The 26590-nt window shown below is 39.9% G+C and overlaps 1 protein-coding gene across 1 annotated transcript in view; it reads left to right on the top strand.

Annotated features, from left to right (window-relative positions):
- LOC122808264 (melatonin receptor type 1C-like) overlaps nt 1-22150 on the top strand; it is a 79985-nt gene extending 57835 nt beyond the window's left edge. Inside the window, exon 2 of the mRNA XM_044079227.1 lies at nt 21357-22150. Within this exon, the coding sequence (XP_043935162.1) occupies nt 21357-22150 (794 nt within the window). The remainder of the gene's footprint in view (nt 1-21356) is intronic.
- Nucleotides 22151-26590: the final 4440 nt, after the last annotated feature.

Consider the following 26590-nt stretch of genomic DNA (forward strand, 5'->3'; position numbering starts at 1 on the left):
CAACAAAGTGTTTCAAGTTAAATTTACTTACATTGTATAAAGACAAATTCCCAGTGAAAAAGTTAGGGAGTTGCCTCTTGTGGCAGAGCTGCTGCAGTATTTGGGTTCAATGTAGTGACCAAAGGCTCTGAAAGGAAAGAAAAGAGAAAAAAAAACAAACTAAATTGTCATATTATATTGAGTCAATAAAGTTAATAGTTATTATAAAAAGAGATGGAAGAAGGATCACAGTAAGTCAAAGCAAGAGAATATGGAGAAAATATAAGAAGAGAGAGCTGGTAAAAAAGTTTATAAATGTAAGCTGAAAGTAGGTTAGCAGGAGGTGAACTATCCCATGATGCACCACACCCAAGCCCCCAGATCTTGTTTGCCCCACACAAACTCTCCCTCACCTGCACTCAACTCACAGAGATACGTGACCCAGAGAGAAGAAATTAGACCTTCAGTGGAAACCCCAAAAGTGTTTCCTCCAAATCCTTCAGGTAGGGGGCAGGAGGGGGGGGTATATACGAATGTAGCCAAGATGGATCGCATACATCTATCGTTATGGTAAGTACATAACTAAAAGATGTAGTGCGATCCTATCTCGCCTACATTAGTAACTGATGGGACCGCATCCCTAGCACCTATATCCTGGGAGGCTCACTGGAAAAAACACTCCTGAGCACTGTGGAACCAAAAGACGCCCGACCTCTGGACGTCAAGTCTAATTTGTAATGAGAAACAAAGGTGTGTGGAGAAGATCAAGTGGCAGCAGCACAAATTTCATCCACAGACAGTCTGGAGTGGAAAGCTGTTGAAGTTGCCATGGCCCTAGTAGAATGAGCTCTAACTGGGAATGGAAGGGACCTTCCTGTTGATGAATAAATGAAGGACACGCAATCCCTGATCCATCTGGTGATCGTGGCCTTAGTGACTGGTTTGCCAATTTTATCTGCAAAGGCAACAAATAGTTGATCTGATTTTCTGTCCTGCTGCATCCTATCCAGATAGAAACGTAATTGTCTAAGTACATCCAACTGGCGAAATCTCTATTCTACATCGTTGGAAAAATCAGGAAAAAAGACTGGAAGCTCAATAGATTGTTGAAGGTGAAGAGCAGAAGAAACCTTAGAGAGAAAGAATGGATTTAATCTCAGGGATACTCTGCCCCTATGGAAAATGAGATAAGGGAGGCTTGGCAGAAAGGGCTTGAAGTTCTGAAACCCTTCTGGCTGAAGTAATAGCTACCAAAAATGTGGTCTTCCATGACAAGAATTTTTTCTCACAAGTTGTTGCTGGTTCGAAAGGAGGGGACGTCAAGGCACCAAGGATCACATTCAAATCCCATGGCAAAACTGGATGCGATATAGGGGGACGAAGCAACCACGCTCCTTTAAGAAAGGACTTACACAATTTGTGACTCATGAGTGAAGGATCAAAGGCAATATGGTAATTGGAAATTGCTGCTAATTCTACCTTCAACATAGCAACGGTGGAACCTTGGCTAAAAAGAGAAGCCAAAAAATCCAGAACCGCGGAAACGAGAGCTGTCAGGGGATCAAGGTTATGCCACTGGGCCCAAATAGCAAATCTCTTCCATTTGCTAAAGTAAATACCCTTGGTAGAAGGCTTATGCGAAGAGGACAATATTCAAACCACCTCAGGCTAAAACGCCTGTTGCCTGACTAAGGTTGGAAGCGGAGCAGCCAAGCCGCCAGTTTGAGAGTCCGTAAGGATGGGTGGGCCTGCCCCGACTGATGAGTCAAGAGGTCCGGAATCAGATTCAGGATCCAGGGGCTGTCCACCGCATACTTCCGCAAGAATGGAGACCACACTTGATGGGGCCAGAATGGGGCTATCAGGATTATGGTGCTTCCCATATGGATCACCTTCTGAATCAGTCTGGGCAGTACAGGAAGTGGGAGGAAGGCATAGAGTAGACTGGAGGGCCATTTGTGGACCAGTGCATCCCTGGGTTCTTCCCCTTGAGCAGGGATCAAGGAGAAGTAGTTGTTGCACTTCGCATTCAGTGGACTGGCGAATAGGTCGCAGCAAGGCAACCCCCACCGGGCGAAGATCTGATCCACCACTTGATCATTCAGGGACCATTCGTGGGGCATCAGGATGTCCCTGCTCAGCCTGTCCGCTATAACATTGGATTTCCCGGGAATGTGAGTTGCCACTAGAAACCTCTGGGAAGCAATCGCCCATTCCCACACTTTCATGGCTTCTCTGCAAAGCGGGTAAGACCTGGTCCCTCCCTGTTTTTGAGGTACCAAACCACTGACATATTGTCTGAAAGAATCGCAATCGTCCCCAGTGGGAGAGAGCTGTGTAGTGCCTGCAATGCTAGAAGCACCGGTCTAATTTCCAGGACATTGATATGTAGATGAGTCTCGTGATCTTGCCAAGTGCCTTGGACAGTCCCGCCCAGATAATGCCCCCCCCCCACCCTATCTGGGAGGCATCCATGGTCACTGTTGCCACGGGGGGTGGAGGGTAGAAGGATTTGCCCAGGTTCAGGTTGGAGGAGAGAAGCCACCAGTGAAGATCCCGCCGACACGAGTCCATGATAATTATCGGGTGGGACAACGGAAGTTTCTGGAAGGACCATTGGCTCGATAGGAGCCACTGTAGAATCCGCATGTGCAGTCTTGCCAGCGGAACTAATAGAATAGAGGCTGCCATGGATCCTAAGAATTGAAGGACTAACCTGGCCGGAGCTTTCCGATGGGGCAATAGGTCCTTGACTTGGTTCTGTAAAATCCTTATCCTTTCTGTTGGGAGGAAGGATCGCATTTTTATAGAGTCTAGCTCTGCGCCTATAAAGGCAACATGCTGTGATGGCAGCAATACAGACTTTTCCCAGTTGAATGTTATGCCTAGCAATTGACCCAATTCGATGGTAGTAGTCACAGCATGAGTGAGTAGATGCTTGGTGGGAGCAGTGAGGAGCCAGTTGTCTAGATACAGAAACACCTGGAATCCAAGAAGCCTCAGGTGAGCCGTTACCACTGCCAGGCACTTGATAAACACCCTGGGGGCTGTGTTGAGACCAAAGGGCAGGGCTCAAAAATGGTAGTGACTGGTTCCCAGGCAGAAGCGTAAATGAGTCCTGGACACCTTGTCTATCTTGATGTGATAATAGGCGTCCTTGAGATCGATGGAGCACATCCAAACTCCTTCTTCCAGCAATGGAAAAATGGATTGTAGCGTGACAATCCAGAACTTGGACTTCTTTACGAAGTGGTTGAGACGGCTGAGATCCAGGATAGGTCTCAAGTCCCCTGTTCTTTTTGGCACCAAAAATAATCTTGAGTAAGTTCCTAATCCAGCCTGACCTTCGGGGACTGGCTGGATGACTCCTTTTTCCAGCAGCTTTACCACTTCTGTAGCTGCTTGAACCCTTTGACTGGGTGGAAAGTCCAGAATTTTCCTGGGAGGGGGGGATGAATAAACGGGATGGTGTAACCTCCGGCGATGATCCGGAGCACCCACTGATCCTGGGTGATGGACTCCCAGGCTTTCAGGTGCTCCAAAAATTGACCCTGACTGGCTCCGGAGACGCACAGTCAGGCCGTCCCTCAGGGACATTGGAAGGATGAGCCGCAAAAGGATTTGTGGTCTCCTGTGTTGCGGGGGCCTCTGCCGCCTCTAGGATGACGTCTTCCAGAATAATTCCCCCCTCCCCTACCTCTGGAGGGGGGCTCACCTTGATGAGCCGGGAAAGACCTTTGTGATTTCTTGAACCATATCTTTCCTCCCCTCTGAGCCTTGGGATAAGGTCTCGTGGGAAGCGAAAAATGGGCCCCGACGGCAGACAAGGTCTTGCCCTCCTGCTGTCATCTAGTGAGGGTGTCCTTCACCTTGGGTCCAAAGAGGGAGGACCCATCAAACGGGGTGTCTGTGAAAGAAGACTTGAACGCCTCCGCAAAGTGACACAAGCGCATCCAAGCCTGCCTCCTTAGGGCTACGCCCGAACTCGCTGCTCTACCCGCCCCCTCGGCCGCATATGAAATGAGCCTCATGGATGAGTTAATGATGGATGACAGGGTCGACAGCTGGGCATTGACAGACTGAGCCAACACCTCAGGCACATGTCCCGACAGGGTATCTCCCAACTCCTTCACGAGATCCCTTTGTAGTCTTGTGAAATGGCACAAATAATTCAGTGACCGCAGGGTAAAGATCGCTGAAGATAGGATACGCTTCCTGTATCTATCCATGCTCCTAGATTCCTTGTTAGGTGGATGGATAGACGTCAAAGCCTCTGCCACATCCTGTTGAGTGGCAGATGCCACCACCAAAGCATCTACCGGAACTCCCTTAGTGAGAAATTGCTTATTGGGGGGGTGCAGACAAGAATTTATTGGGGCGAGTGGGGACAGGCTCCACAGAGTCAGGGTGTTCCCACACCCTTTGACAAATAATGTCCAGTAACTCGTCGAAGGGTGGAGATACCCAGGAGGCGGAGGGCTGGGCTCTGAAGGCCTTGAGGAACACCGACTCTTCTGCGGAAGGGGTCTTGGAAGGCCAGTCGCCCCTCTGTCTCAAGGTCTCTAGTATGTCCGAGAATGAGACATCATCAGAGGACAACTTAGGGGATCCTTCCACATCATCCAGATCTGTGTCTGAGGTGACGGACTCATCTGGGGAGTCCACGTGCTTCCTCTTACAAATCTTTTTCCTAGGGGTCTCCTCAGGCAAGGACTCTGACGGCCCTTCGGAAACTGGGGGACCACAAAAGTAGGTATGCTCAGGCCTGGGAGCCCCACTGTCTGAGGACAGGGGTGCAACAGAGGCTCCAGTCGTCGCCAAGGAAGGAGCTACAGATTCCGGAGAAGTAACTAGGGTCTTTGCCAGTGCACTCCTCATGGCCTCGAGGGCGGGTCCACCAGAGTCTGCTGAAAGACCCACCTCCGAGGCCCTGACCATAGTCTGGGCTCCCCTCGCCAAAGCACCAAGAGTGAAACTCGGAGCAGAAACCAAAGGCCCCGATTACTCCCCGTCAGTCCTGACCGAAGAGCCACGAGTACCCGGACCTGTCAAAAGTATCGAGAAGGTCGGAGCAGAAGTTGGTGCCGACGGGCTAGCAGTGGGTCTCTGAACTGACCCGACAACTTCCCCAGCTCCTGTAAACTCCGGCTCCGATGACCCTAAGGTTGTCGAAGGAGGAAGCAATGATACAGGCAAGGCTGGCTCTGTAGTCGACTGGGCTGGAGCCGACAGCAATTTGGAAAAGACCGGTGACTGTAGGAGCCTCTGGACGACCCTGTCCAGATCTGAATCAGAGAGCCTAGAGGATTTGGAGGACACCAAAGGGGCTCAACAAACTGTCTCCATAGGCTCCAAAATCACCGTAGGAGTTCGGCTCCGAATCGGCTCCAACAGCATCGAAGCCAAGGCAGACTCAAGAAACACCGAAACTTCCTTTGGAGCCAATGAAGTAGGAGCCGAAGAAACCAATCCCGGAGCCGACCCTCTGTCTATCGGCTCTGAAGCCATAGGAGTTGAGGGGAGAAATCCCAATTCCGAACCCCTTTCCATCGGCTCTGAAGCTCGTGGAACCGAGGAAGGGGAAGCAGAACTTGATCTCTCATCTGTCGGCTCAGAGGGCAATGGCGCAGAAGATGAAGACATAGATTTTTCTCTTTTGGCCGGCGGATCCGATGGACTCGTCAGAGCCGACGACCTCTTCTTCTTACCACGAGGCTCTGAGGATAGAAGAACCTCTTCAAAGGAAGGTCTGATTAATCCTCTTAAAATCAGTTTATTTTTTCTCTCCTGGAGGACCCTCGAGGAGAAGGCATGGCAAACACTGCAAGACTCTTGCAAGTGCTTGGCCCCTAGACAGTAAACACAGATGTCATGGCCATCTGTGATGGACATATTGTATCCGCATTTGGTACATTTCTTGAAGCCAGAAGGCTTATGTTCTTTCCCAGACATTCTCACAAAACACACACAGAAAGAGGAAAGGAATGGGGGTAGCTCTAAGTTAAACACTCTAAAGGCAGGGCTAAGGCCCTCTAAGTTAAACAGACCTAGCCCACCAAACACCTGGAATTTACCACAGAAAACAAACTTTAAGCTAAAACAATCAATACACAGTCAGACAACAAGATAGCTATGAAAATAGCTGTTTTCGGTTAAATCTTAAGAAAAAAAACACCAAAAGCCAAAATTTTGACTAAAAAAAATAGGGTACTTAGCCACAGCCAACTCAAGACCACGTCTTATCTCTAGAAGTGGCAAATGAGATCTGGGGGCTTGGGTGTGGTGTATCCTGGGACAGAGCGGTTGGCCCAGCCAATCAGAGACTTCGTGCTAGTTTATCGGCCGAGTCGGAGCCATTTCTCGGCTCCGAGCCCATCAGTTACTAATGTAGGAGAGATAGGATTGCACTACATCCAACATTACATACTTGTTAAAGGGCACAGGCTCAACATACACAATGCTTATATGATTTGAATGAAACTGATAAAAATACAGTACCAAGATCTATTAATCATTCTACACAGTCTTAGAACAGATAGAAATATAATAACATATGACACATATCTGCACTGCAAAGAAGTTGATGACTAAGTGAAAGAGGATAGAATATTGAGGGGATGTTTAGCAATACATTCTACTACAGTGACCCTCTCAGCCAATACAAAGACATTAGCAGGTTAGCAAGGAGACACAAAGTAGAACAGGTTTTCATTCATTTCCTGAATCCAGAAGCCTGTTAATCAGGAAAACTAAGCAAGTGGTATAGACATTGTAAACTACTGGTCAGGATAAAGGCCAGTGGCCAATGTAGCAAGTGGTCCTTGGAGTGTAAGGACAACTCTGTCAGAAGAGGGATGTTAAACACTAATTTTCAGCACAGGCAGGCATGTATTTGACTAGAAGAAGTTAATACACAGCAAGGTTCTTTAAGTTAAATTTGATTACGTTGTAGAAAGACAAAATTCTCCGTGAAAGATGTTTTGGGTGTTGGCCCTTGTGGCAGAGCTTCTGCATTATTGGGGTCAAATGTAGTGACCAGATGCTATTGTACAAATACAAAAGTCGCTATGAAAAATGTTTGAGAGTTGGCGCTTGTGGCAGAGGTTCTACAGTATCAGGGTCGGATGTAATGTCCAGTGGCTCTACACTGTGACAACATTGCTGACTAAGTGAAAGAGGAGAAAACAATGTTCTCTTGAGTGTCTCTATATCATATAAATATGGAGAGATTCCTCATGATTGGAGACATGAACTTATTAAACGTGTCTTTAAGGGAAAGGGGAGTAGGACAAACCCAGAATCATATAGATCCTTAAGTCTGCTTTCATGTTGTGGAAAAATAATGGAGAAGGTAATATTGGATAAGTTATTGTCAGAACTGGATAGGTTGGGACTTGAAACCATATATCAGCATGCATATGTTGAAAATAGATTTATTACCACCTGTAACATGATGTTCTATAACAATATAATAACAGCTATGAATTAAAAATTGTGCTGTGATGTGATTTTTATAACTGTAACTTCAGCATTTGACAGGATCATGCACAAAACACCGATCAATAAATTAGTACAACTAGGTATTGATGTACTGTTGATAAGATGGAGAGCTGCATGGCTTACAAACAGGACATGGCAAGTATCACACACCAACTGGACAGGGGAAATCCTTGGTTACAGTCAAGGTGTCCCACAGGGCTCTGTACTAGGCCCTTACTTTGTTTAGATTGTATCTTCCAGACCTTACTTTTTCATTTGAGGTGTTCTACAGTCTATATGCTGATGACCTGAAATTGGGTAAACTGATTACAAGTGTTACAGGTAAAGCATGTCTGCAAAATAATTTAACTTAACTGACCATTTGGGCGAAAGAGAATAGTATGTTGATAAATACATCAAAAACTAAGCATATGAAATTTGGGAGACATAAACTGAAAGGTGAATATTTAATACACTACACAGTGATTGAAACTGTAGACTCATTTAAGGACCTGGGTATATGGGTAAATTCGCTATGAGTTTTTCTAATCATATCAACCAATTTGCTAATGATAGTTATAGAACTATATGTTGTATAAAAAGATTTATAAAGTCTAGGAAATCAGACATAATGAAGTCATTGTTTGTTAGTTACATTAGAACCAAACTTGAGTATGGAATAACAATATGGAAACCCTATAGAAAAACAAGCATGAATAAACTGGAAAGAGTACAGCGGAAATATACTAAGGGCATCCATAGATGTGAAAATCTAAGTTATTATGGAAGACTAAAATATCTGAACTTGTACAGTGTCTCTTATAGATATTTAAGAGGAGATCATATTCAGGTATATAGGGCATTTAGGAACAACTCATAGGTTCATAGGTAGGTACTAGGCTATTGGCCCTAGGGCCTATACAAGCCTAGCCAAAAATGTACCCTGGCTTTTGCCACCCAAGAAAATTATTTTCCTGTGCCCCTGTCAAGCAGAACCACAGAAGTGATCCCCGGGGTGAATTTCCTATTACCCATCCAATCATATTTCTTATTACCCATCCAATCATTCCCTCTGGGAATGCTTGGGGTTATCAAAACGTACTAGAGAATTGTCAGATAACCTATGTAGAAGATTCTATAGGAATGAGAAGTGTACTAACTAGTTCTCTGACAGAGTAGCTGATGCTTGGAACAGACTACCAAATTACATTAAAGCAAGTACTAGTTTAGATATTTTTAAGAACAGCCTGGACATTTATTATGGGAACAAGTGTTTTGGCATATTGGCAAGCTAGAATGGCTTTAATGTCCATGCTTGAAACATTTGTATGTATGTATCACACATCACACTACAGTCCTCAGTATTCCTGACTTCCAACCACATGACAAAGCAGTTCTGTTCTGATCCTATGCTAATCCTTTTTTTTTCTTATATTTTTTTCATTTCAGTTACTGCTGTAGAATTGAGTTGAATGCTTTTCTGATGTTTGGAAAAACTGTGGCGTATTCCTCTGCAAATTGTCCTCTAAGCTAGTGAAGAAACTGACTCAAATCAGATAGGCACCTTCTATGGTCACGAACATCCACTGAGTTGTAGACTGTTATCCTTTGTGAAAGCAACTAGCCTTTTACTCTGAGTGACTTGTTCTGCATGGGTCCAGATTTTTGCCAATTTGATATCCATCTTACAACACAGAGATCTATTTTTAGATTGTTTAGCTTTCTGTGATGCTGGCATAAATCACAGTGTTGAATGTCTTGAACAGATCTAGATGCACTGCGTACACTGCATGGCCACTGTCAACTGCTGTGTGACCCTCTTGGAGAATTTAAACCCCAAGATGCATATTTTTTTATTATCAGACTGTATCCAGTTCATCACATATGTCCTTTTTATGTGTTCCCCAGTTTCACTCTTTTGATTCCCTTAAGGCATTAGAAAAATTGTTGTACCCTCTAAAACACTTCCCTAAACATTTTGCATACTAACTGCTTGTAGTTTGCCTTTACTCAGATTTCTGACACATGCTGTGGATGTTTTTTCTACCTGTTTTAAAACTACCCATTTTCTGTTTATGATACCAAAATGAGGTCTCTAGAAGTGGATGGACACATTATTTGGATTAGAGAAGTGATGGTTTTGCAAACTATTTGCATATATGGATAATAATCTTCACCCAGAATATTCTGTTATTGTACTTTTTTTTTTTGCTCCTTTGTTACAGTGCTCACTTGCTTACTGTTACGAAATATGATAATTTGCACCATTTTGGTCAATTTTATCTGGTATTGTCTATCACCTCATAATTGTCCACTAATTTCCTGGGATTTAGACTTTGCAGATAACACTATGCTGTACTTCCAGACAAACTTCAAAGAGGTAATTTCAGATCCTTTATTGTTTGTTTCTGTCTTGCTACCTGTAGAGCGTCAAACTGCCTTTTGACCTAACCACAACTCATATCCACTGACTCCATTAAATGTCCTATTCTTAAACTCTAATTTCAAACACAGAAGTTATCTGCCAAGTCCCAAACCAACCACAGTTTGAAGAAAATGTGGGGGAAGACAGGGACGCGTTAGTGGTTAATATTTCGTCACATCCTCTGACACAGGATGAGATTGCTGTTCTATCTAAATGGCTTCCTTTTATTTCCACTTGTTACAGTGATTTTACTGACACCTTAGTTGATTTTAAGATGTTTGTCAGGAACTTGTGTTTGAAGTTAGAGTTTAAGGATAGGACATTTGATTCCCATGATAGGCAGCTTAAGAGACCTAGCCTCTATGTTCCTAATGCACCACCTCTTGTGGCAACTTTTAGTAGGTTGGTGGAGAATGACTTATATAAGATGAGATATGAGGGCAATTGTTATAGAAGTAGGAGGGGTAATTTAACTTTGAAACAAAGGAGAGCCTTGATGGCCCTGAGAAATGACTGTATGTTAAAAATTAGACCTGCTGACAAGGGGGGTAGTGTGGCAGCCATGGATTATAAGTTTTATAATGAAACCATGAAAAATATGTTGAGGGACGAAAGGTTTTATCGTGCTATAGAACGTGAAATGGTGGAATTACACATACATAGGATATCTATGATGTTAGAATTTTTGGTTAAGAGTCACATTATCACTGAGGGACTGTTTGATTATTTAACAGTCAGTGACTCACTTATACCTTTGATGCAGGGCCTCCCCAAGATCCATAAAGATGGCAATAGGCCTCCTATGAGGCCCATTGTATCAGGCAGAGGATGGTCTACTGAGCCCTTCTCCATTTATGTTGAAAAGTTTTTACGTCCAGTTGTGGACTCTAACGAATATGTGTTAAGGGATACAAAACAGTGTTTATTAGATCTTTACTAACATATGCAGGGAGTGGCTGTTGACTCCAATTATTTTATGATAAAAATAGATGTTCAGTCCCTCTTTATAGTTATCCCCAATGGTGAAGGAATTCAAAGGGTACATGATTACCTTAGGTGTCACACTCAGTTGAGTGCGAGTGTTATGGATCTTATAGTTTTGTTTTTAGAGGTTGTATTGGAGAATAATATTTTTTTGTTTTGATTCTCAGTGTTATTTATAGAGGGATGGTGTAGCTATGGGCACTTCTTGTACCAATGGCTACGCAAACCTCTATATGGCCACCTGGGAGGAGGATTGTTTGTTTAATTTGATTGATTTTTGTAGTGTATCTTTTTATAGATGTTTTGTGGATGACATGTTTTTCATCTGGACAGGGACTACAGGTAAATTAGCCACATTCTTTAATGAAGTGAATGGCCTATCTAGAGTTTTGAAGTTCACCTATGAGTTCTCAGATGTGTGGATCTCATTTTTGGATGTGTATGTGGAGAGAATGGCCAACAGTATGTTGAATAGTGGGGTGTTTAAGAAATCATGCCACCGTAATGCTTTATTGCATAGATATAGCATGCATTCAGGATATGTATTTAGGAATGTGGTTAGAGATCAAGCCATGAGGACATCTCGCTACAATCCCTCCCAGGAAGGTTTTATCACTGAGTTGAATGACCTCTGTTTGAGGTTCAGGTCAAGGACATATAAGAAAGAGGAGATTGAGTTGGGGATCAGTGGGATATCCACTTTGAGAAGAGATGTGGCCACTCCTTATTTCTCAGATTCTAGGGAAACTGTTATGGACCTGGGAGTGGTTGAGTGCTCAGCAGTTGCAGTGGAGCACAATAGTATTAGAATACCCCTCTTTTAAACTATAGATGTGGGTGATGTTAAAGATGTCATCAGGTCACACTGGGAGGTGTTGATGGTGGACTTTAGTATTAGGGAGGTAGTAGGGGATACCTCATGTTTTGTGTATAAAAATAGATCCAACTTGAAAACGTTGTTGTGTTATTATAAGAACGGGAGGAAGGGGGATGATCATAGTGTGTTTGGCATGTTTCCCTGTAACCGATGTAATTTTTGCCATCTGATAGATTCTGGAGTTAATTTTGTACACCCTTTGAATGGCATTGGCTATGATTTTCATGTCTCCGCCAACTGTCTTTCTGAACATGTGGTTTATCTTGCTACATGTGTAGCATGTAATTGATATTATATTGGTAAGACAGACAGGAAACATACAGGCAGGATACGTGAGCATATGAATCAGATTAAGATTAAGTCCACATTCAATGCACTCTCTAAACATGTGCTACAGAGAGGTGAAATGCTTGTTTACTTTTAGAGTCATTGAAGTATCTACTAGCTCCAGAGGTGGTGACATTAGGAATTGAACGGAAACACACGAGGCTAGATGGATAATTAGGTTCAGGGCAGATTCCTATCCAGGTCTTAATGACAAGTTACCCCTGAAACCTTTCTTAAAGTCTAGGGGTCTCAGATAGTATTAGTTATGTACACAGTTATTCAATATTTTTTGATAGTTTTTAACATTTATAGTAATATATAAATATATATATATATATATATATATATATATATATATATATATATACATATATATATATATATATATCTTTATAAAGATATATACATGTTTTTCATATATGTTTTAGGACTTTATGAGAATATATATGTTTTTGATTTTATGTTTTTCTATTATATGCATGAAGTAAGTACACCATAGGAATTTCTATTGATGTATGTTTAGATAAGTGTATTTATATATGAATAGGGGGCTATCACTTTAAAAATGTTTTTAAGTTTTAGTTTTGGCGCATTTTTTGTATATAATGAGCACTTTCATGGAATGATTTATGGTCTGAGGAAGTCCTACTGAGTGAAAGCGCTTACTGTATTTGTCTTATTGGTATAATAAAAAGATTGCTGTTGGATTGAATTACCGGTCTTGGATGTTTTTGGACTGTAGCAACTGTCTTTTGCTCCAATACCTGTGTTTTCTATTGATTATTATTGCTGGATTGTGTGGGGTGTACTCCTTGTGAGTTTTTATTTACTGGTTTTCTGTCTCAGTTTTGTTTGTGTGACAAACATTGCTTTTATTTTATTTATTGAAGTTTTAGTTCTCTGGTTCTAGTTTTTGTTTGGCTGTATGATTTGTGCAAATAAAATAGGTATTGGACTACTGGATCCCTAATTTCCTAAACGTCAAAGCACAGGTCAACCCTAAGGAATCTCTAGGACAATGAAAAAAGAGACAGTGCTTCCAACCTCTCTTGGTAGACCATGTCTTTTAAGTTTGTGATTTTTTTAGTTAGAAACCTCTGGGGTCTTTCCAGTTGCTGAATATGCCTAGTAGGCTACATCCCCAAAAATCATTATATTAAATAATAGGTATGATCAATGCAGAATGTAGATAGGCAAGAATTTCCTTTGATCTAGATGATATACATTTTGCAGTCAGCTGCATTAAGTAAAACAATTTCCTAACTGCATTTGCAACATGATGTTCAAAGGCAAGGAAATTATCTTCCCATGTTCCAAGGTCTCACAACATTCTTCAATTGTCAGGGTGCTGTATAGACTATAATTTGAATGGAGGGGTCTTTAACAAATACAGCAATATCAAAATATTTAGCCAGGTCAATGTATGCCCAATAGAAAGCATGTACTCTGTCCTAGTCTTGTGTTACTCTCTCATAGAATTTGACCAGATTCATTAGACAGGATATAACCCTAACAAAGATGAACTGCTGGGGATTGATTTGTATAAGATTATCACTATCATAGTCAATTAGGTCAGTTATAATATAATCCATGGCTTTGCAGATGAGACTAGTCAGGCTTCAGTTTTGGGGTCAGTGACAGGTCCATGTCATATTTCAGGGACAAAATTAGTGGGTAATCTCAAGTTCAATAGCTGTGGGAGAGGATCCACTAGTGCATATATTTTTTACTATTTATCAAGCAGCTAGATATATTATCAGGCTCCATAGATGATGCATTTTTCAGTTTAGAGAGAACCTTTAACAAACATTCTTTGATTATGATAGAAGTTTGAGATTCTGTGGAATTTGTGGGATTTGTGTAGTTGTTTTGGGGATGAAACTTACACTAAATGTGTTTGCTAGTATGTTGGCTATCTCTCCTGAATCCAAATAGGTAATGCTAATGGGCAAGTTATATACAAGTTTAGGTGTTATTCATTAGTTTCCTAATGTAACTAATGAAAGCTTTATAATTGACTTTAGCTTCTAATGTTAGTCTAAGTTCTCAGGATTTTTTTTTTAATTTTCCTGATATGTTTTAGTTCATTTAATAGCTTTTTATTATTAATCTTGATTTGAGGCTTTTTTGTTTTGCTATACAGATTAAGATATTTTTCTTTTATTGCAATAATTTATACATGTGGATCACCAGGTTGGTTTACTTTTATGCTTTTCATTTTGTTTGTATTTGGCATGGGCTTCCAGGTCAGTGCATTTATCAAGGTGCACATAGAGTTTGTTTGCATATCTAGTTGTTGTACCACTATCTTGTGTAATACAGTTAAACATGAATTTTGCGAATTCATCATGGAATTGTAAAAGATTTGTACATTTGAAGTCAGTGAACTTTGTGATATTTCACCTAATGGCTTGCAGATTTTGAAGGAAAATTGTATTAATTTGTTTTTGGGAGCACTGAATTAAAGTTGAGACTGATAACATGTTAGTAAGGTTCAGGTTAAGAATATTTTTTCCTCTAGTAGGTTCTTTGACAATTTTTCTAGGAAGTTTATATTTTTGAAATCAAGGAATGTTTGTGCATAACCTACAGTTGAGGTATAAGCATTCCAGTTTGTCATCAGGTAGCGAAAGTTTCCAGGTTGATAGAATTCCTGTTGATTAGGTGTCGATCCAGTATATTTAGGAACCTAACATGGTTTCCTGAGAGCAGAGTGGGGGTCTTGCAACATGCAAGTTGGCCCTGTTTAGTCTGATTTTTATCTTAATCAGTTCATTTTCTGGATATCTAGATATTTGCTAAAAGAAGTATGATCCATAAAAAATGTGCATTCCACTGTACCAAAATGTATGGTAAGTGAAAAATGCTTAATTGGAAGGAGTGCTTTCTTTACTTTAAAAACAAGTTTCTATAATGACACATATGTGTAATCCAGGTGCAGCACAGCCTTGAGATTAGGCAATTATTTTATTTAGACTTCTGGTGTTGAACAGAGCCATCCATTTGTGGCCTGCTACTTGATTTATTTGGTCGAGTGACATTAAAGACATGCAGGTAGGTGCGTGCGTGAATGGGTGTGCCTTCTTTGAAGTTTGGGCATCGGGCTGGCAACTTGGCACCGTAAAAATCCACTGCCAATCATTAGGGGATCAGAGTTCCACTGTGGCAACCCCTAACTGGGAAAAGCTGAAAGACTTTTTTTAGTTTAAGAGATCCATTAGCAGAACTCTGCGTAAAAGGGCACTTTCAGGGCAACAAAGGTTTTAGCTAGTATGCAGAAGTCTTGGAATGAGTGGTGGAAGCAATCAGTGGCAAAGCAAAAATTACTGACATCTCCTTCCATGCTGACACATACTGAATCCCACTAGAATGATACCAACTATGTAGTCAAATGTTGAAACTGATTATCTTTTCCTGTACTTTGGCATCATTAGAAGAGAAGGAAGGATTCTACTTAGAATATGTGTATCGACTGCATTTGTGACATGCCTGGAAAGCTCTGTAATGCATATCTGCATATCTGTCATAGTTCTCTGTGTCAGTTCATTCATGCCCAGATGGACCACTACAATGTAATACTTAAATGTATTTCATTTAAGGCTCTTTAAGGCCCTTCATGTGTCACAGATCATGGTTTTTGAAAGCTAGCTTGCTGCCATCCATTCCTTGTGCAGCCTAGTGAGAGTTGAGTCATTGTATCTGACAATAGAGCCATCAATCACATGTACAAATTTGATAGATGGGGGTCTAATTATACTAGTTTTGGAGTGGTCACTTACTGGGAACCCTTTATTGCAGTAGTGCTAATAGGTGTTGTTGTGCTCAATTTGTACTGAATCCTTGATTTTCTAAGTCTTGGTGGCTTAAATAGGGACTTTCAACAGCACCACTGTATGATAGTTTACTATCTACTGGTGTGGAACACAGTGTTGGTGTGTGTTGTTATTAAGTTACGTTTGTTTGTAAGAGGGAGGTGTCAAAACTGGCCAAATACTTGCATCTCTCACATATGGATAGCAACATGCAAAATAATAAACTGCTGCCTGTGAGCATCAGGCAATTGTTACCCTGGCTGAATGTAACAAATGCTGTGAACCTGGCAAATGAGGGTGGACATTCTAAATGACCTCTCATTTTAGTCCAAGAATACAGTGATTTATTAATAGGTTGCTCATATTTGTAGTGTATAAAGGGTTATGTTAAATTACAGAATGCGAATTTAGAATTTAAAAATGGTTCTTACTTGTAGTGCAAGAGGATCAAAATAATAATATGAATGTGAATACTTCCTGGCTATCCAGGATACTACTGGGCTCAAATATAATTAATAGGCAGTATGAGAATACTGCTACAATCTCTTAATGGGTTTGGTAATGAGTAGATTTATTTGTAGAAAATCTAGTAATGGAAGTTAGGGTCAATGTGCCCTATCAGTGTGTAATGCTTCATCCATCAAATATGAATAAATAAAGAGATAGGTGGGTAGGTAGGTATGTATATAGATAGATAAAAAGAAAAAAAGAAAATAATGAAACAAATAAATAACTAATGCTGTACTAGATGTAGTTATAAATGGGTAGGAAGAAGATGTACTGCACTGGGTCAATTGTGCCAGCTATGTAATAAGTGGAACTTTTTTAAAAATCTATGTAAAATGCAGAAATATGAGTGGCACTTGAAGTGGACACATGGTAAAATGGGTCTACTTCATAAACCCAAAATCCCACTTACCTGACCTTCATATAACTGAGATGACAAAGGTGACAACTCAGAAAACTGAACACTGGAACACCAACTTTCAACTCCAGGTAAGTAAATGCTTGGCTAACCTGAAAAAGAAATGAAAATCAAAGCAAAGTCAAACCACCCATGTGGAGGCTTCATTCCCCACACCCCCTATTTGGGGGACTTTGCCCCCACACCACTCTAAATATACCAACTACAAGATCACTGGGGTAAAGGGCAAACTTTACCATGGTGGCCAAACGGTTCTGTACCTGAAGTGAAATGTTGGTGTTCCTGGATATCGGTATTATGGATTTTTGGCTTTGTCTTCTCCTTATTTTAAAAGTCAGGTAAGTGGGATTTTGGGTATATGTAGTAGACCTTGTAAAAAAGGATCCATAAAACAATTTGCTTATTAGTACCATAGATGTAAAAAGAGTGAATAATGTGCAGGGATGTGATTTAGAAATTTATTAGAGCAAAAGGAATATTGTCAGATTCTGGACATAATAATTGAAAAATAAATTATTGTCAATGCAAACCAATGTATTGGGAAATACAAATGAATGCATGATTAGCTAGGGTTTTCTTTTGGTTTGCAAGATGGCATAGTGTAATATAGTACCTGTGCAAACTTTCAAATCAGTGAACATTAATGTGAACATTACTTGCATAATTAGGACAGTATCACCCCTTGGTCAAAGAATAAATTGCTTTTGAATACAGTGATATAAATTTTAAGAACCAGTTTCAGACTGTGTGAATAGACCCTTCCTCAATATTCACTCTTTCAGCATGTAATAGACGTGGCATGATAAAAATAATTTTGAAGTGTATTTACCAGATAGTATGACCTTTATAATTTTGAGTATTTATTTATCTGTTGTTCTTGAATATTTTATCAGTTTGTATCATATGGAGTTTGACTTTAATGAATTACTAGTTATGCATATTTCCAGGAAATGTCCAACACCCTTAAAAGGATAGAACTGTAAAGTGCATATAATGGAGAATGTGGGTGTAATTATTAGAAAAAACTAAACAAGATGATCTGGTGAATAGCATGGCTACTGTTATTAAGCCAACAGGATTTATATATGCATAGATTTGCAAATCTTTAAAAACAAGCAAAATGCAAGATTATCTGTCTTTTGCCTCAAATATTGTGACACACACACCAAATGAAGCACCTTTCTTTGTGGTAAATGCAAATCAAGATGTTTAGCAATCCTTGAAAAGGTCTATAAGCTGTGTATATTTTGCTTATTTTTAAAAGTACATATTTTTAGATTACTATTTGGCATTCCTTCTGCATCAGAAGTTTTACAGTTGGCAGTTGCACAGTTGATTGGAAGTCATGAGGGTGCAGATAGTAGTATTACTAATATTTGACTTAGAAGTGCTAATATAGAATGATGTGATCACAGGTTGTGTAAGTCTGTATATTCTCAAATACTTACATAAGAGCAAATACATTATCAGGAAAAGACAGAGATAAGATATATTTGCCATTGTCTGCCCTTTAAGGGACTAAACCATAATGATGTGAATATATTCTTTATTCAATATCACCAATATATAAAACATGGTTGTGACTTTTGTGAATGTTACAGTATTGTCCATGCTACTGAAGAAGCTGCTAAAGTTGTTGCTATGTGGCATTGGTATGTCAAAAAAAGAAAAACAATCTCAAAGTCACTGTGCATCATATCATCCACACTAAAGTTTTTTTTATGTGAATAAATCTGTTATGTTACTCCTAAGGCTGATATAAATGACACAGAACATATGATTTTTGCTTGAAAGAAAAATCTCTGAAATATGTCTTCAGACTATTTAATAACTGCAATAAAAGATAGGTGCAGAGTGAAAAGAATTAATTGAGTGTTCTGAGCTATGATAAATTGAATCAGTATATTTGTGGCAAATTGGTTAATAGTGAGAGTGACTATAAGCTATTACAGAGTACCATTAAGAGATATTTGTATACAGTTCCTACAATGTTACAATAAATATTTTGTCTGCAGAAATATAACATACACATTATTCATTATTCAAGGAATCAAGAGCTCAGTAACATTTTGGGTCATTCATATCTACAGGAACAAAAAAGGTGCCAAAGGTACCACTGGGCAGTAAAGTTAATTGAGTTCTTTTTGAATTGAACATGACCAAAAGGAGGTTATGTGAGTTTTAGTTCACTGAGAAAGATTCAGATATAGAGTTTTTAGGGAAAGGTTCTATGAAGAGTTGGATTCAGTGAAGAAAGTGTCTTTCTAAAACATATCTTGCCTTACTATACTTTCGAACACATACTCTTGTTCAAGGCAGTTATGTTAATTATACCAAATCAACCAATATATTTTTTGTCAAGAATACAGCAGTAACATTTGAAAAGTGCAAAGAAAGAATAAGATACGCTTTATTTTGATCAAGTATATCAGCAGAGATTCTATAAATACTGTTATAGTTGGCTTAATGTAATGCATGACAAAATAATAATGCAGATGAATCAATTAAGTTATATTCATTTTCAGCCTTAGTTTAGCAATGGTTCTATGCCTAAATCCAATTGGCATCTATCACATATCTGTTGATTACTACTGGACTTATTAAGATGAGTGATAAACTAAGGGATGATATGTATAATTACTGCTCTGAAATTTATAGTTACAAAGCACAGCATTCCCATTTTTCTAAGAACCAAACACATTCCCCAGTGTGCAAGTGCAGACTTAATATGTTTTTCAAAGAAACTGGAATTTCAGCATATTATGCTAAGTCCAGGTATTGCAGACGAACAATTATATTTAAAGAAGTATGTAAGCAAGCTAGCATTTAGTGAAGAAAATGCAAATAACAGGCAGTGATTGTTAGTTTGTGATACACATTGTTTTTGAATATAGAAGTAATCCATAGCTCATATTATTCATATTTCATACATTAAAATTTAGGCTGCCTACTTCTGTTACATTAATTCGAGACAGCAAGATGCAGGGGGTGTTTGAAACATATAATACATTGTGCAAACCTGATTTCAGCAAGATTGTTTAGTGTGTTACAAGGGATTTATTTAAAGGCAGCTGTATCACTACAGTTGTATGAAACTTCTGGGCAAGAAGTGCTACAATGATCTGCTGCATAATGCCACATATAGATGAGGCACTCCAGTGTCACTGCTAATATTATTTAGCCATTTGCTCTGCCCCATACTCTTAAAATGAGATCAAAATAGCAAAGCAGAGTGATTAAAAGACAGGTTGTATCATGATATTTTGCAGCAAAGCACTGACCGAACACAATACTTATATGATGTACACCCACTGCTGTTTATGGCTCTCTTAGTACCACAGCAGGGAAGCACTAAAAGGCAGAGTTTATATATGTGTGTATGTGTTCTCTGAAATTTAAAATGTGTTTTCCACAACATTATAATGTGAAGTAGTACTGGAAGAATTTATTTTAATGAGTAAATGAAATTACAAAAATGTATAGTCGTGTTAGCCACAATGCATAATAAATTTATAATCTATCTCAAAAACTGTTTTTTGACCGTTTTTTTTTTTTTTAATCCTAGAACATTACTGACTTTAGGATTCTCAGCTTATTCTAGCTGTTAATCCTCCATAGCTTATCATGCAATCTATGTTGATTTCCTGCCATGACCTGCTAATAGGGTTATGCTTATAGTGTAAACCTGCAAACCGAGCAAAGTAATGTATTCTCACCCTCTACAAAGGAAGTGAAAGAGCTTTTTCAGAGACATCATATTTGTTGGCTTGACTTATTTTGTATTTTATCTATCCATTCTCCCAATTTGCACAGAATGCATGAAAGAGGGCGTTGACTTGAATCTGGTGGGGGGATTCGCTATCTATGTGGAGGTATGATGTCAATCTGTCTCCCTTGGTATATGCATGCTGTAAAAGTTTTCAGCCACCATGGGAATTCAAATGTTTCCCTCACCCTAGGAATACAACTCTTCTCTTCTCCCAGACAGAGGAAAGCAAACAAAGCTTCTTCAGTCCACCTTCTCCTGATCAACATTTCCAGCATGTGAGGCATAAGCTGAACCCAGAGCATCTTGACCATGATCTGGGCCTCACCCCTGAGAATCACGGGGTCAGCAAGCAAACTCAGTAGTTAAATGTCTTAATCTAAAGGGGGTTGTGAAATGAGATGTTGTATATTTTAGTGTTTCTTGTCATTGACTGGAAATTACCATGATGTATATGGTCACTTGGTAGAGTTACACCTCCTGTGTAGTACAGAATATGCAAAAGTAAAGTCCTAAAATTAGCTGCACATCATTTTACAGCTCTTTCATTAACTTATTTTCCTTGAAAAATAAAATTTACAGCAACGTTTTATCAAGCAATCACATGATGTTATGTAAGTGGAGATTTCCGAACACCTTGGGGATGAAGGAAACATCTATATAACTTTACAGTAACTAAACTTAATGCTTTATTTATAACTTGCAAACAAACACTTTCATGCTTTTGCATTGACTTCATTGGATTAATAGCAATAATACTATACATTGTGCTTTTGTTGCAGGTAATATCTTTGTTATCAGCTTGTCTGCAGCAGATATGATGGTTGCTCTGTACCCTTATCCATTAATTACATTTGCCATCTTACAGAAGACATGGACCTTGGGTTATATTCAGTGCAAAGTATCATCAGTCATACATGGTCTTAGCCTCATTGGATCTGTCTATAATATATTGACAATAGCAGTCAATAGATACTTCTGCATTTGCCACAGTTCTAGATATGATAAGCTTTACAGTATGAAAAACACCTACTGCTATGTTTTCCTGACATGGACACTAATTATTATTTTACTCTTGCCAATGGCAACAACTGATGCCTTGCAATATGACCCACGAGTTTACTCTTGTGTGTTCAATATCAACACAAACCTGCTCATGACTCTTGCTGTTGCAGCCTTCCATTTTTTAATACCAATAACTGTTGTGATCTTCTGCTACCTGAGGATCTGGATTTTGGTCATTCAAGTCAAATACCGCGTTAGACAGGACAGCAAACAAAAGCTGAAACCTAATGAAGTGCGAAACTTCTTGACCATGTTTTTAGTTTTTGTTCTTTTTGCAGTCTGTTGGGGTCCACTCAGTTTTATAGGTTTAGTGGTTGGTTTTAGCCCCACTGGAAAGGCTCCCAGTGTTCCTGATTGGATATTTGTACTGAGTTACTTCATGGCCTACATTAACAGCTGCCTGAATGGAATTGTTTATGGTGTCTTTAACCATAATTTTCGAAATGAATATAAGAGAATTGTCTTGTTTCTATATATCTTTTTATCAAAGCAGCTACAGAAAATATTTTAGAAGAATTAAATATCAGATACTTGTGCAGAGGGAGTTCTTTTCTAAAACTATACTTTTGTGATTATATGCTTAATTTTAAGATCTCCACATCTATTAATCTTATCTTAAAATCTGGAACAACAGGTCTTTGAAAATCTGTGAAAATGATATTAGATGAGGATCTGTCTGCAACGTCTCTTAATTTACAAATGAAAACATTTCTTGTGGATCTACCACTATATATTCCACATAAATTGTAACATTGTTCTCTTCGTATCAATTGATTGTAATTGCATTAATAGTCAAGAGGCATGATCGTGTTTTATTAGTCCTAAAAACGTCTGGACCTTTTCTAGCCAGAAAACTTCAAGAGGACAGTCTTGAGTAGAGAGGCATATGTCTGGCATTACAAAATTGTAATAATTTGTTTTGTGACAATCAATGAATAAACTGCCATAATGAAATATCTTGTAAATATAGCTCATACATTATCTGCGTAAAATGAAACTGGGTTTCTTTTTCCTGTAGTAGAGTACGAATAAATATTTGAAATTGTAGTCATTTTTGGATTAATCATAAACCATCTTAGAACTTTTCTTCTGATGTTCAACAAACAATCTCCTAACCATGTTCACTAAATCTTAGTTTACCTTTACAAAGTACAATAAAAGTGAGGATCGAGTTTCATTAAACAGAACATTCTTCAAACAAGCTACCTTGAGAAGAGAAAAGTACTTGAAATGAACTGTGTCAGGTCCATAGCACAGATATTAGACTACCAATCTACTGTGATAAGCCAGAGAGTGACGTGACACTGGTGTGTGTGTGTGTGTGTGAGTGTGTGTGTGTGTGTGTGTGTGTGTGTGTGTGTGTGTGTGTGTGTGTGTGTGTGTGTGCACGCAAGTGCACACATAGGCATGCACGTGTGTGTCTGTGTGTAAGAGGGATGCTTACATCAGATATTTGTCCCGGCCCACTATAACTAAACCACACCACACATATAAAGCCATTTGACGACCTTTATTGAATATTATCACATAATGAACTTTAGGCACACAAAGCAGCATCAATTATCTTCATCAACAACGATCCCTAGGACAGCGTAACTACTCACCCTGGACAATTATACCTCAGGGCAGTGTACCTGCTCACCCTGATACCTCCTCCTCCTCTGGAGCAGCATACCTGCTCACCCACCACAATTAATAGGCAGTGTACCTCCTCACCTCCTGACCAAACAACCATTAACCAATGAACAACCACATTCCATAGAGGAGGAACAGAAGAGGACAATCCTGTCCCTCTTCTCTGCCTTAAACAATCCACATTTCTTTCATCCAAATCAAAACAGGAGTGTGGGAGGGTCACAAACTCATGCCAAAATGTATCTACTTCCCCTAAGCCTTACCACTTAAGCCTACTATGAGTCCCTCCCTCCCCTTATATCACTTCCTTTAACTTATCCCATTCCCTTTATCTCTTTCATCCCAACATCACACTAACTAATCTATATGCAAAGTCCCCCATTAATCACTGATCTACCCCCCCCCCCCTTTTACCCTTTGCTTGTGAGACTGGGACAACTTAGTTTGTCCCAAACTACATTTGTTCCGGCCCCACTATAAATAAACCACACCACACATCTACACATATAAAACCATTTGACGACCCTTCTTGAATGTTATCACATAATGAACTTCAGGCACACAAAACAACATCAATTATCTTCATCAACAATAATCCCTAGGGCAGTGTAACTGCTCACCCTAGATGATTATACCTCAGGGCACTGTACCTGCTCACCCTGACTCCTCCTCCACTGGGGCAGCATACCTGCTCACCCACCACAATTAATAGGCAGTGTACCTGCTCACCTCCTGACCAAACAACCATTAACCAATGAATAACCATCTTCCTTAGAGGGGGAAATGAAGAGGACAATTTTGTCCCTCTTCTCTGCCACCAGCCTGGTCCCCAGGCTGTTCCCCCTCCTAAACCCTAGCTTCAACCATTCCCCCTCAAAAACAGCTTCAAATACAAATTAAACAGATCCAAACCCAGCTCATTAAGATGAACCCCATCTCTTCGATACCAACCCTCCTCTCCATCCCCAAAATTTCTGTGTTCAATGGTATGCATCCCCAGAATTCTTAACTGCCTTGCCAATCTGTGATTGATGAACCTCCTGACCTTTTCAATTGCTCTATAACTATATGAATTTCTCCAACACAAACAAGGAATCAACTCTGACCAAACAATTTCCATACCTGGATACAATGTCTGTATCCTCAAGTCCTGTATGATAATATCCACTAAATGCTTCTTAGAAAGAATGCCCAAATCATTGCCCCCCCTCAAATGAATTACTAATATGCCAGGACACCCTACCTTAAATTTAACTTTCTCAAATTCAGGCAACAACCTATCCCACCAAATACTCCTAACCCCATGCCAAGTCACTGACCACCATAAATGTGATAAACCTAGATTTCTTCCATCTTCCCTGACTAAAGCACGCTTCTCCGCCCAGTGGATATACGAATGCCCCAAAATGATGATATGCTTCCCCAAAATGAAAGAAGGTTATTAATCAAGACAATGACTATCTAATATATGATAAAAATGCATTTGAAGATCATCTCTCCAATCTCTTAATAACTTCAATTGAACTACCAACTCTATCTAAATCTGAGGCCCTGCTGATTCTAAAAGAGTGGGCTGAAAACCTATCTGCAGGAAATCGCATGCATTACAGAAATCTTCTAACCAAACCTATAAATCTACTACTCTAAACCACCTTCCCATCCACCGAACAGAAAACTAACTCATCAAAACTCCCCCTCCGCCTCCTCTGGAATTCTTTGGCCCACGTTATTGGGTAAAGGCAGGAATTCCTGTCAGGCTTGATCGCCACAATTAATACCCTACCCATTTGATCTGTCTTACTCCTCCTTAATGCAATAGTAACCTCTCCCTCAGCTACTATAACATCTTTCCAGCATAACAAACCTAACAACTCTGAAACATGGAAGGCCCCAAATTATAAACATGTACATAATGTGCCCCACATGAAGCAATCCAAAGACCCACCCTGTAATAACCATAACCCCTTCAACAAAACTTTCAATACTTTCCTCATAAGTGGCAATCGAGTGTCCCTATGTCCCACCAACACTCTCCCCAATCCCCTCAACATTCACCCTAATGTCCAGGACTTTGTGAAATCTTACAACCCCGTTACCTTACTGTCTGCAAAGCCTACTCTATCCTCCAAGCCCGTGCCACATATCACAACAATAATTCCTCTAACCATACCCCCTCCTCTTCTAGCAACTGCAAAACAAACTGATTAAAATCAGAAGGAGCCCTACCATAAGCCTTCCTTGTAGAATGAGCTCAGGAATGCCACATCAACTGCCTGGCTATCTTGTCCCAAGATTCCACACCTCCTCCGGCAGGGTTTCTGATGCATCATCTGCCCATGGGGCCAACCCAAAAAAAACTGTGAAACTGAAATCAGGACAAGCTATCAGCAATATCATTCCTAATTCCAAGCACATGCACTCCTGTAAAAGAAAAAAATTATTAACAGGCTCTGCAATACCAATTTACGTAAAACTAAAAACAACAATTCCAACTTAGCCATCTTCTTTTGCATCTAGCTTATCAGTGGGAGTGGTAAGCACTAGGTAACCTATCTACCACATAAGGAGTGGTTCTGGCCCAGGAATTGTAGTTATTGGCCGTTTGGGCAGTTTTTTCCATCTCTCTCTCAACTTTCTGATTTAAAAGCCTGCATTTGCACTTGTTTCCCCCCTTTCCTGTAACTAGTTTACTTCAGATACAGATTCTTAGTTTTAGCACTTGAATTTGCTTATTCATGATCAGTACTTGTTCAGAACTTGTAAGCACTAAATAACCTACTAATTACTACAGCACTCAACCTTCCTCATTACCTAGAGGAAAACTGTTTTGGTACTTACTTTCCTCACTTGCTTAGAGAAAAACAGCTCTTGTACTCACTTTCCTCACTTATCTAGAGGAAAATAGTTTTTTATTCAGGCATGTCCAAGGGTCAGCTCCCAGTGTTCTCTCCTGTCTATCTGATGAATCTGGGCATCTTAGGGCAATGTAGAAATTGCCTCATGTACACAGAAAACCCTCTCCTCCTACCACCCAACACTACAACCTGTGAGAGATGCACTTATCTAGCCAAACTGGAGGTAAAGCTCTCTCCAATCAAGACTGAACTTCACAGACAAGAGGAGAAGGTAAACACTTGCACCACACTACACTCATCACATAGTCTCACTAAATCTACACCACCAAAATCCACACATAGTAACACAAAATATTCGCGGAGGCTCTCAATAATAATCTGTTCAAGCAACAGAGACCTCCAAAGCAGAAATGCAAGCAACCTCCACGCCCAACATAACCCAAATGACACATAGCACGCAG

Source organism: Protopterus annectens, chromosome 8.part0 (genome assembly GCF_019279795.1).
Source record: "Protopterus annectens isolate FY-2018-M chromosome 8.part0, PAN1.0, whole genome shotgun sequence".
Lineage (NCBI taxonomy): Eukaryota > Metazoa > Chordata > Ceratodontiformes > Protopteridae > Protopterus > Protopterus annectens.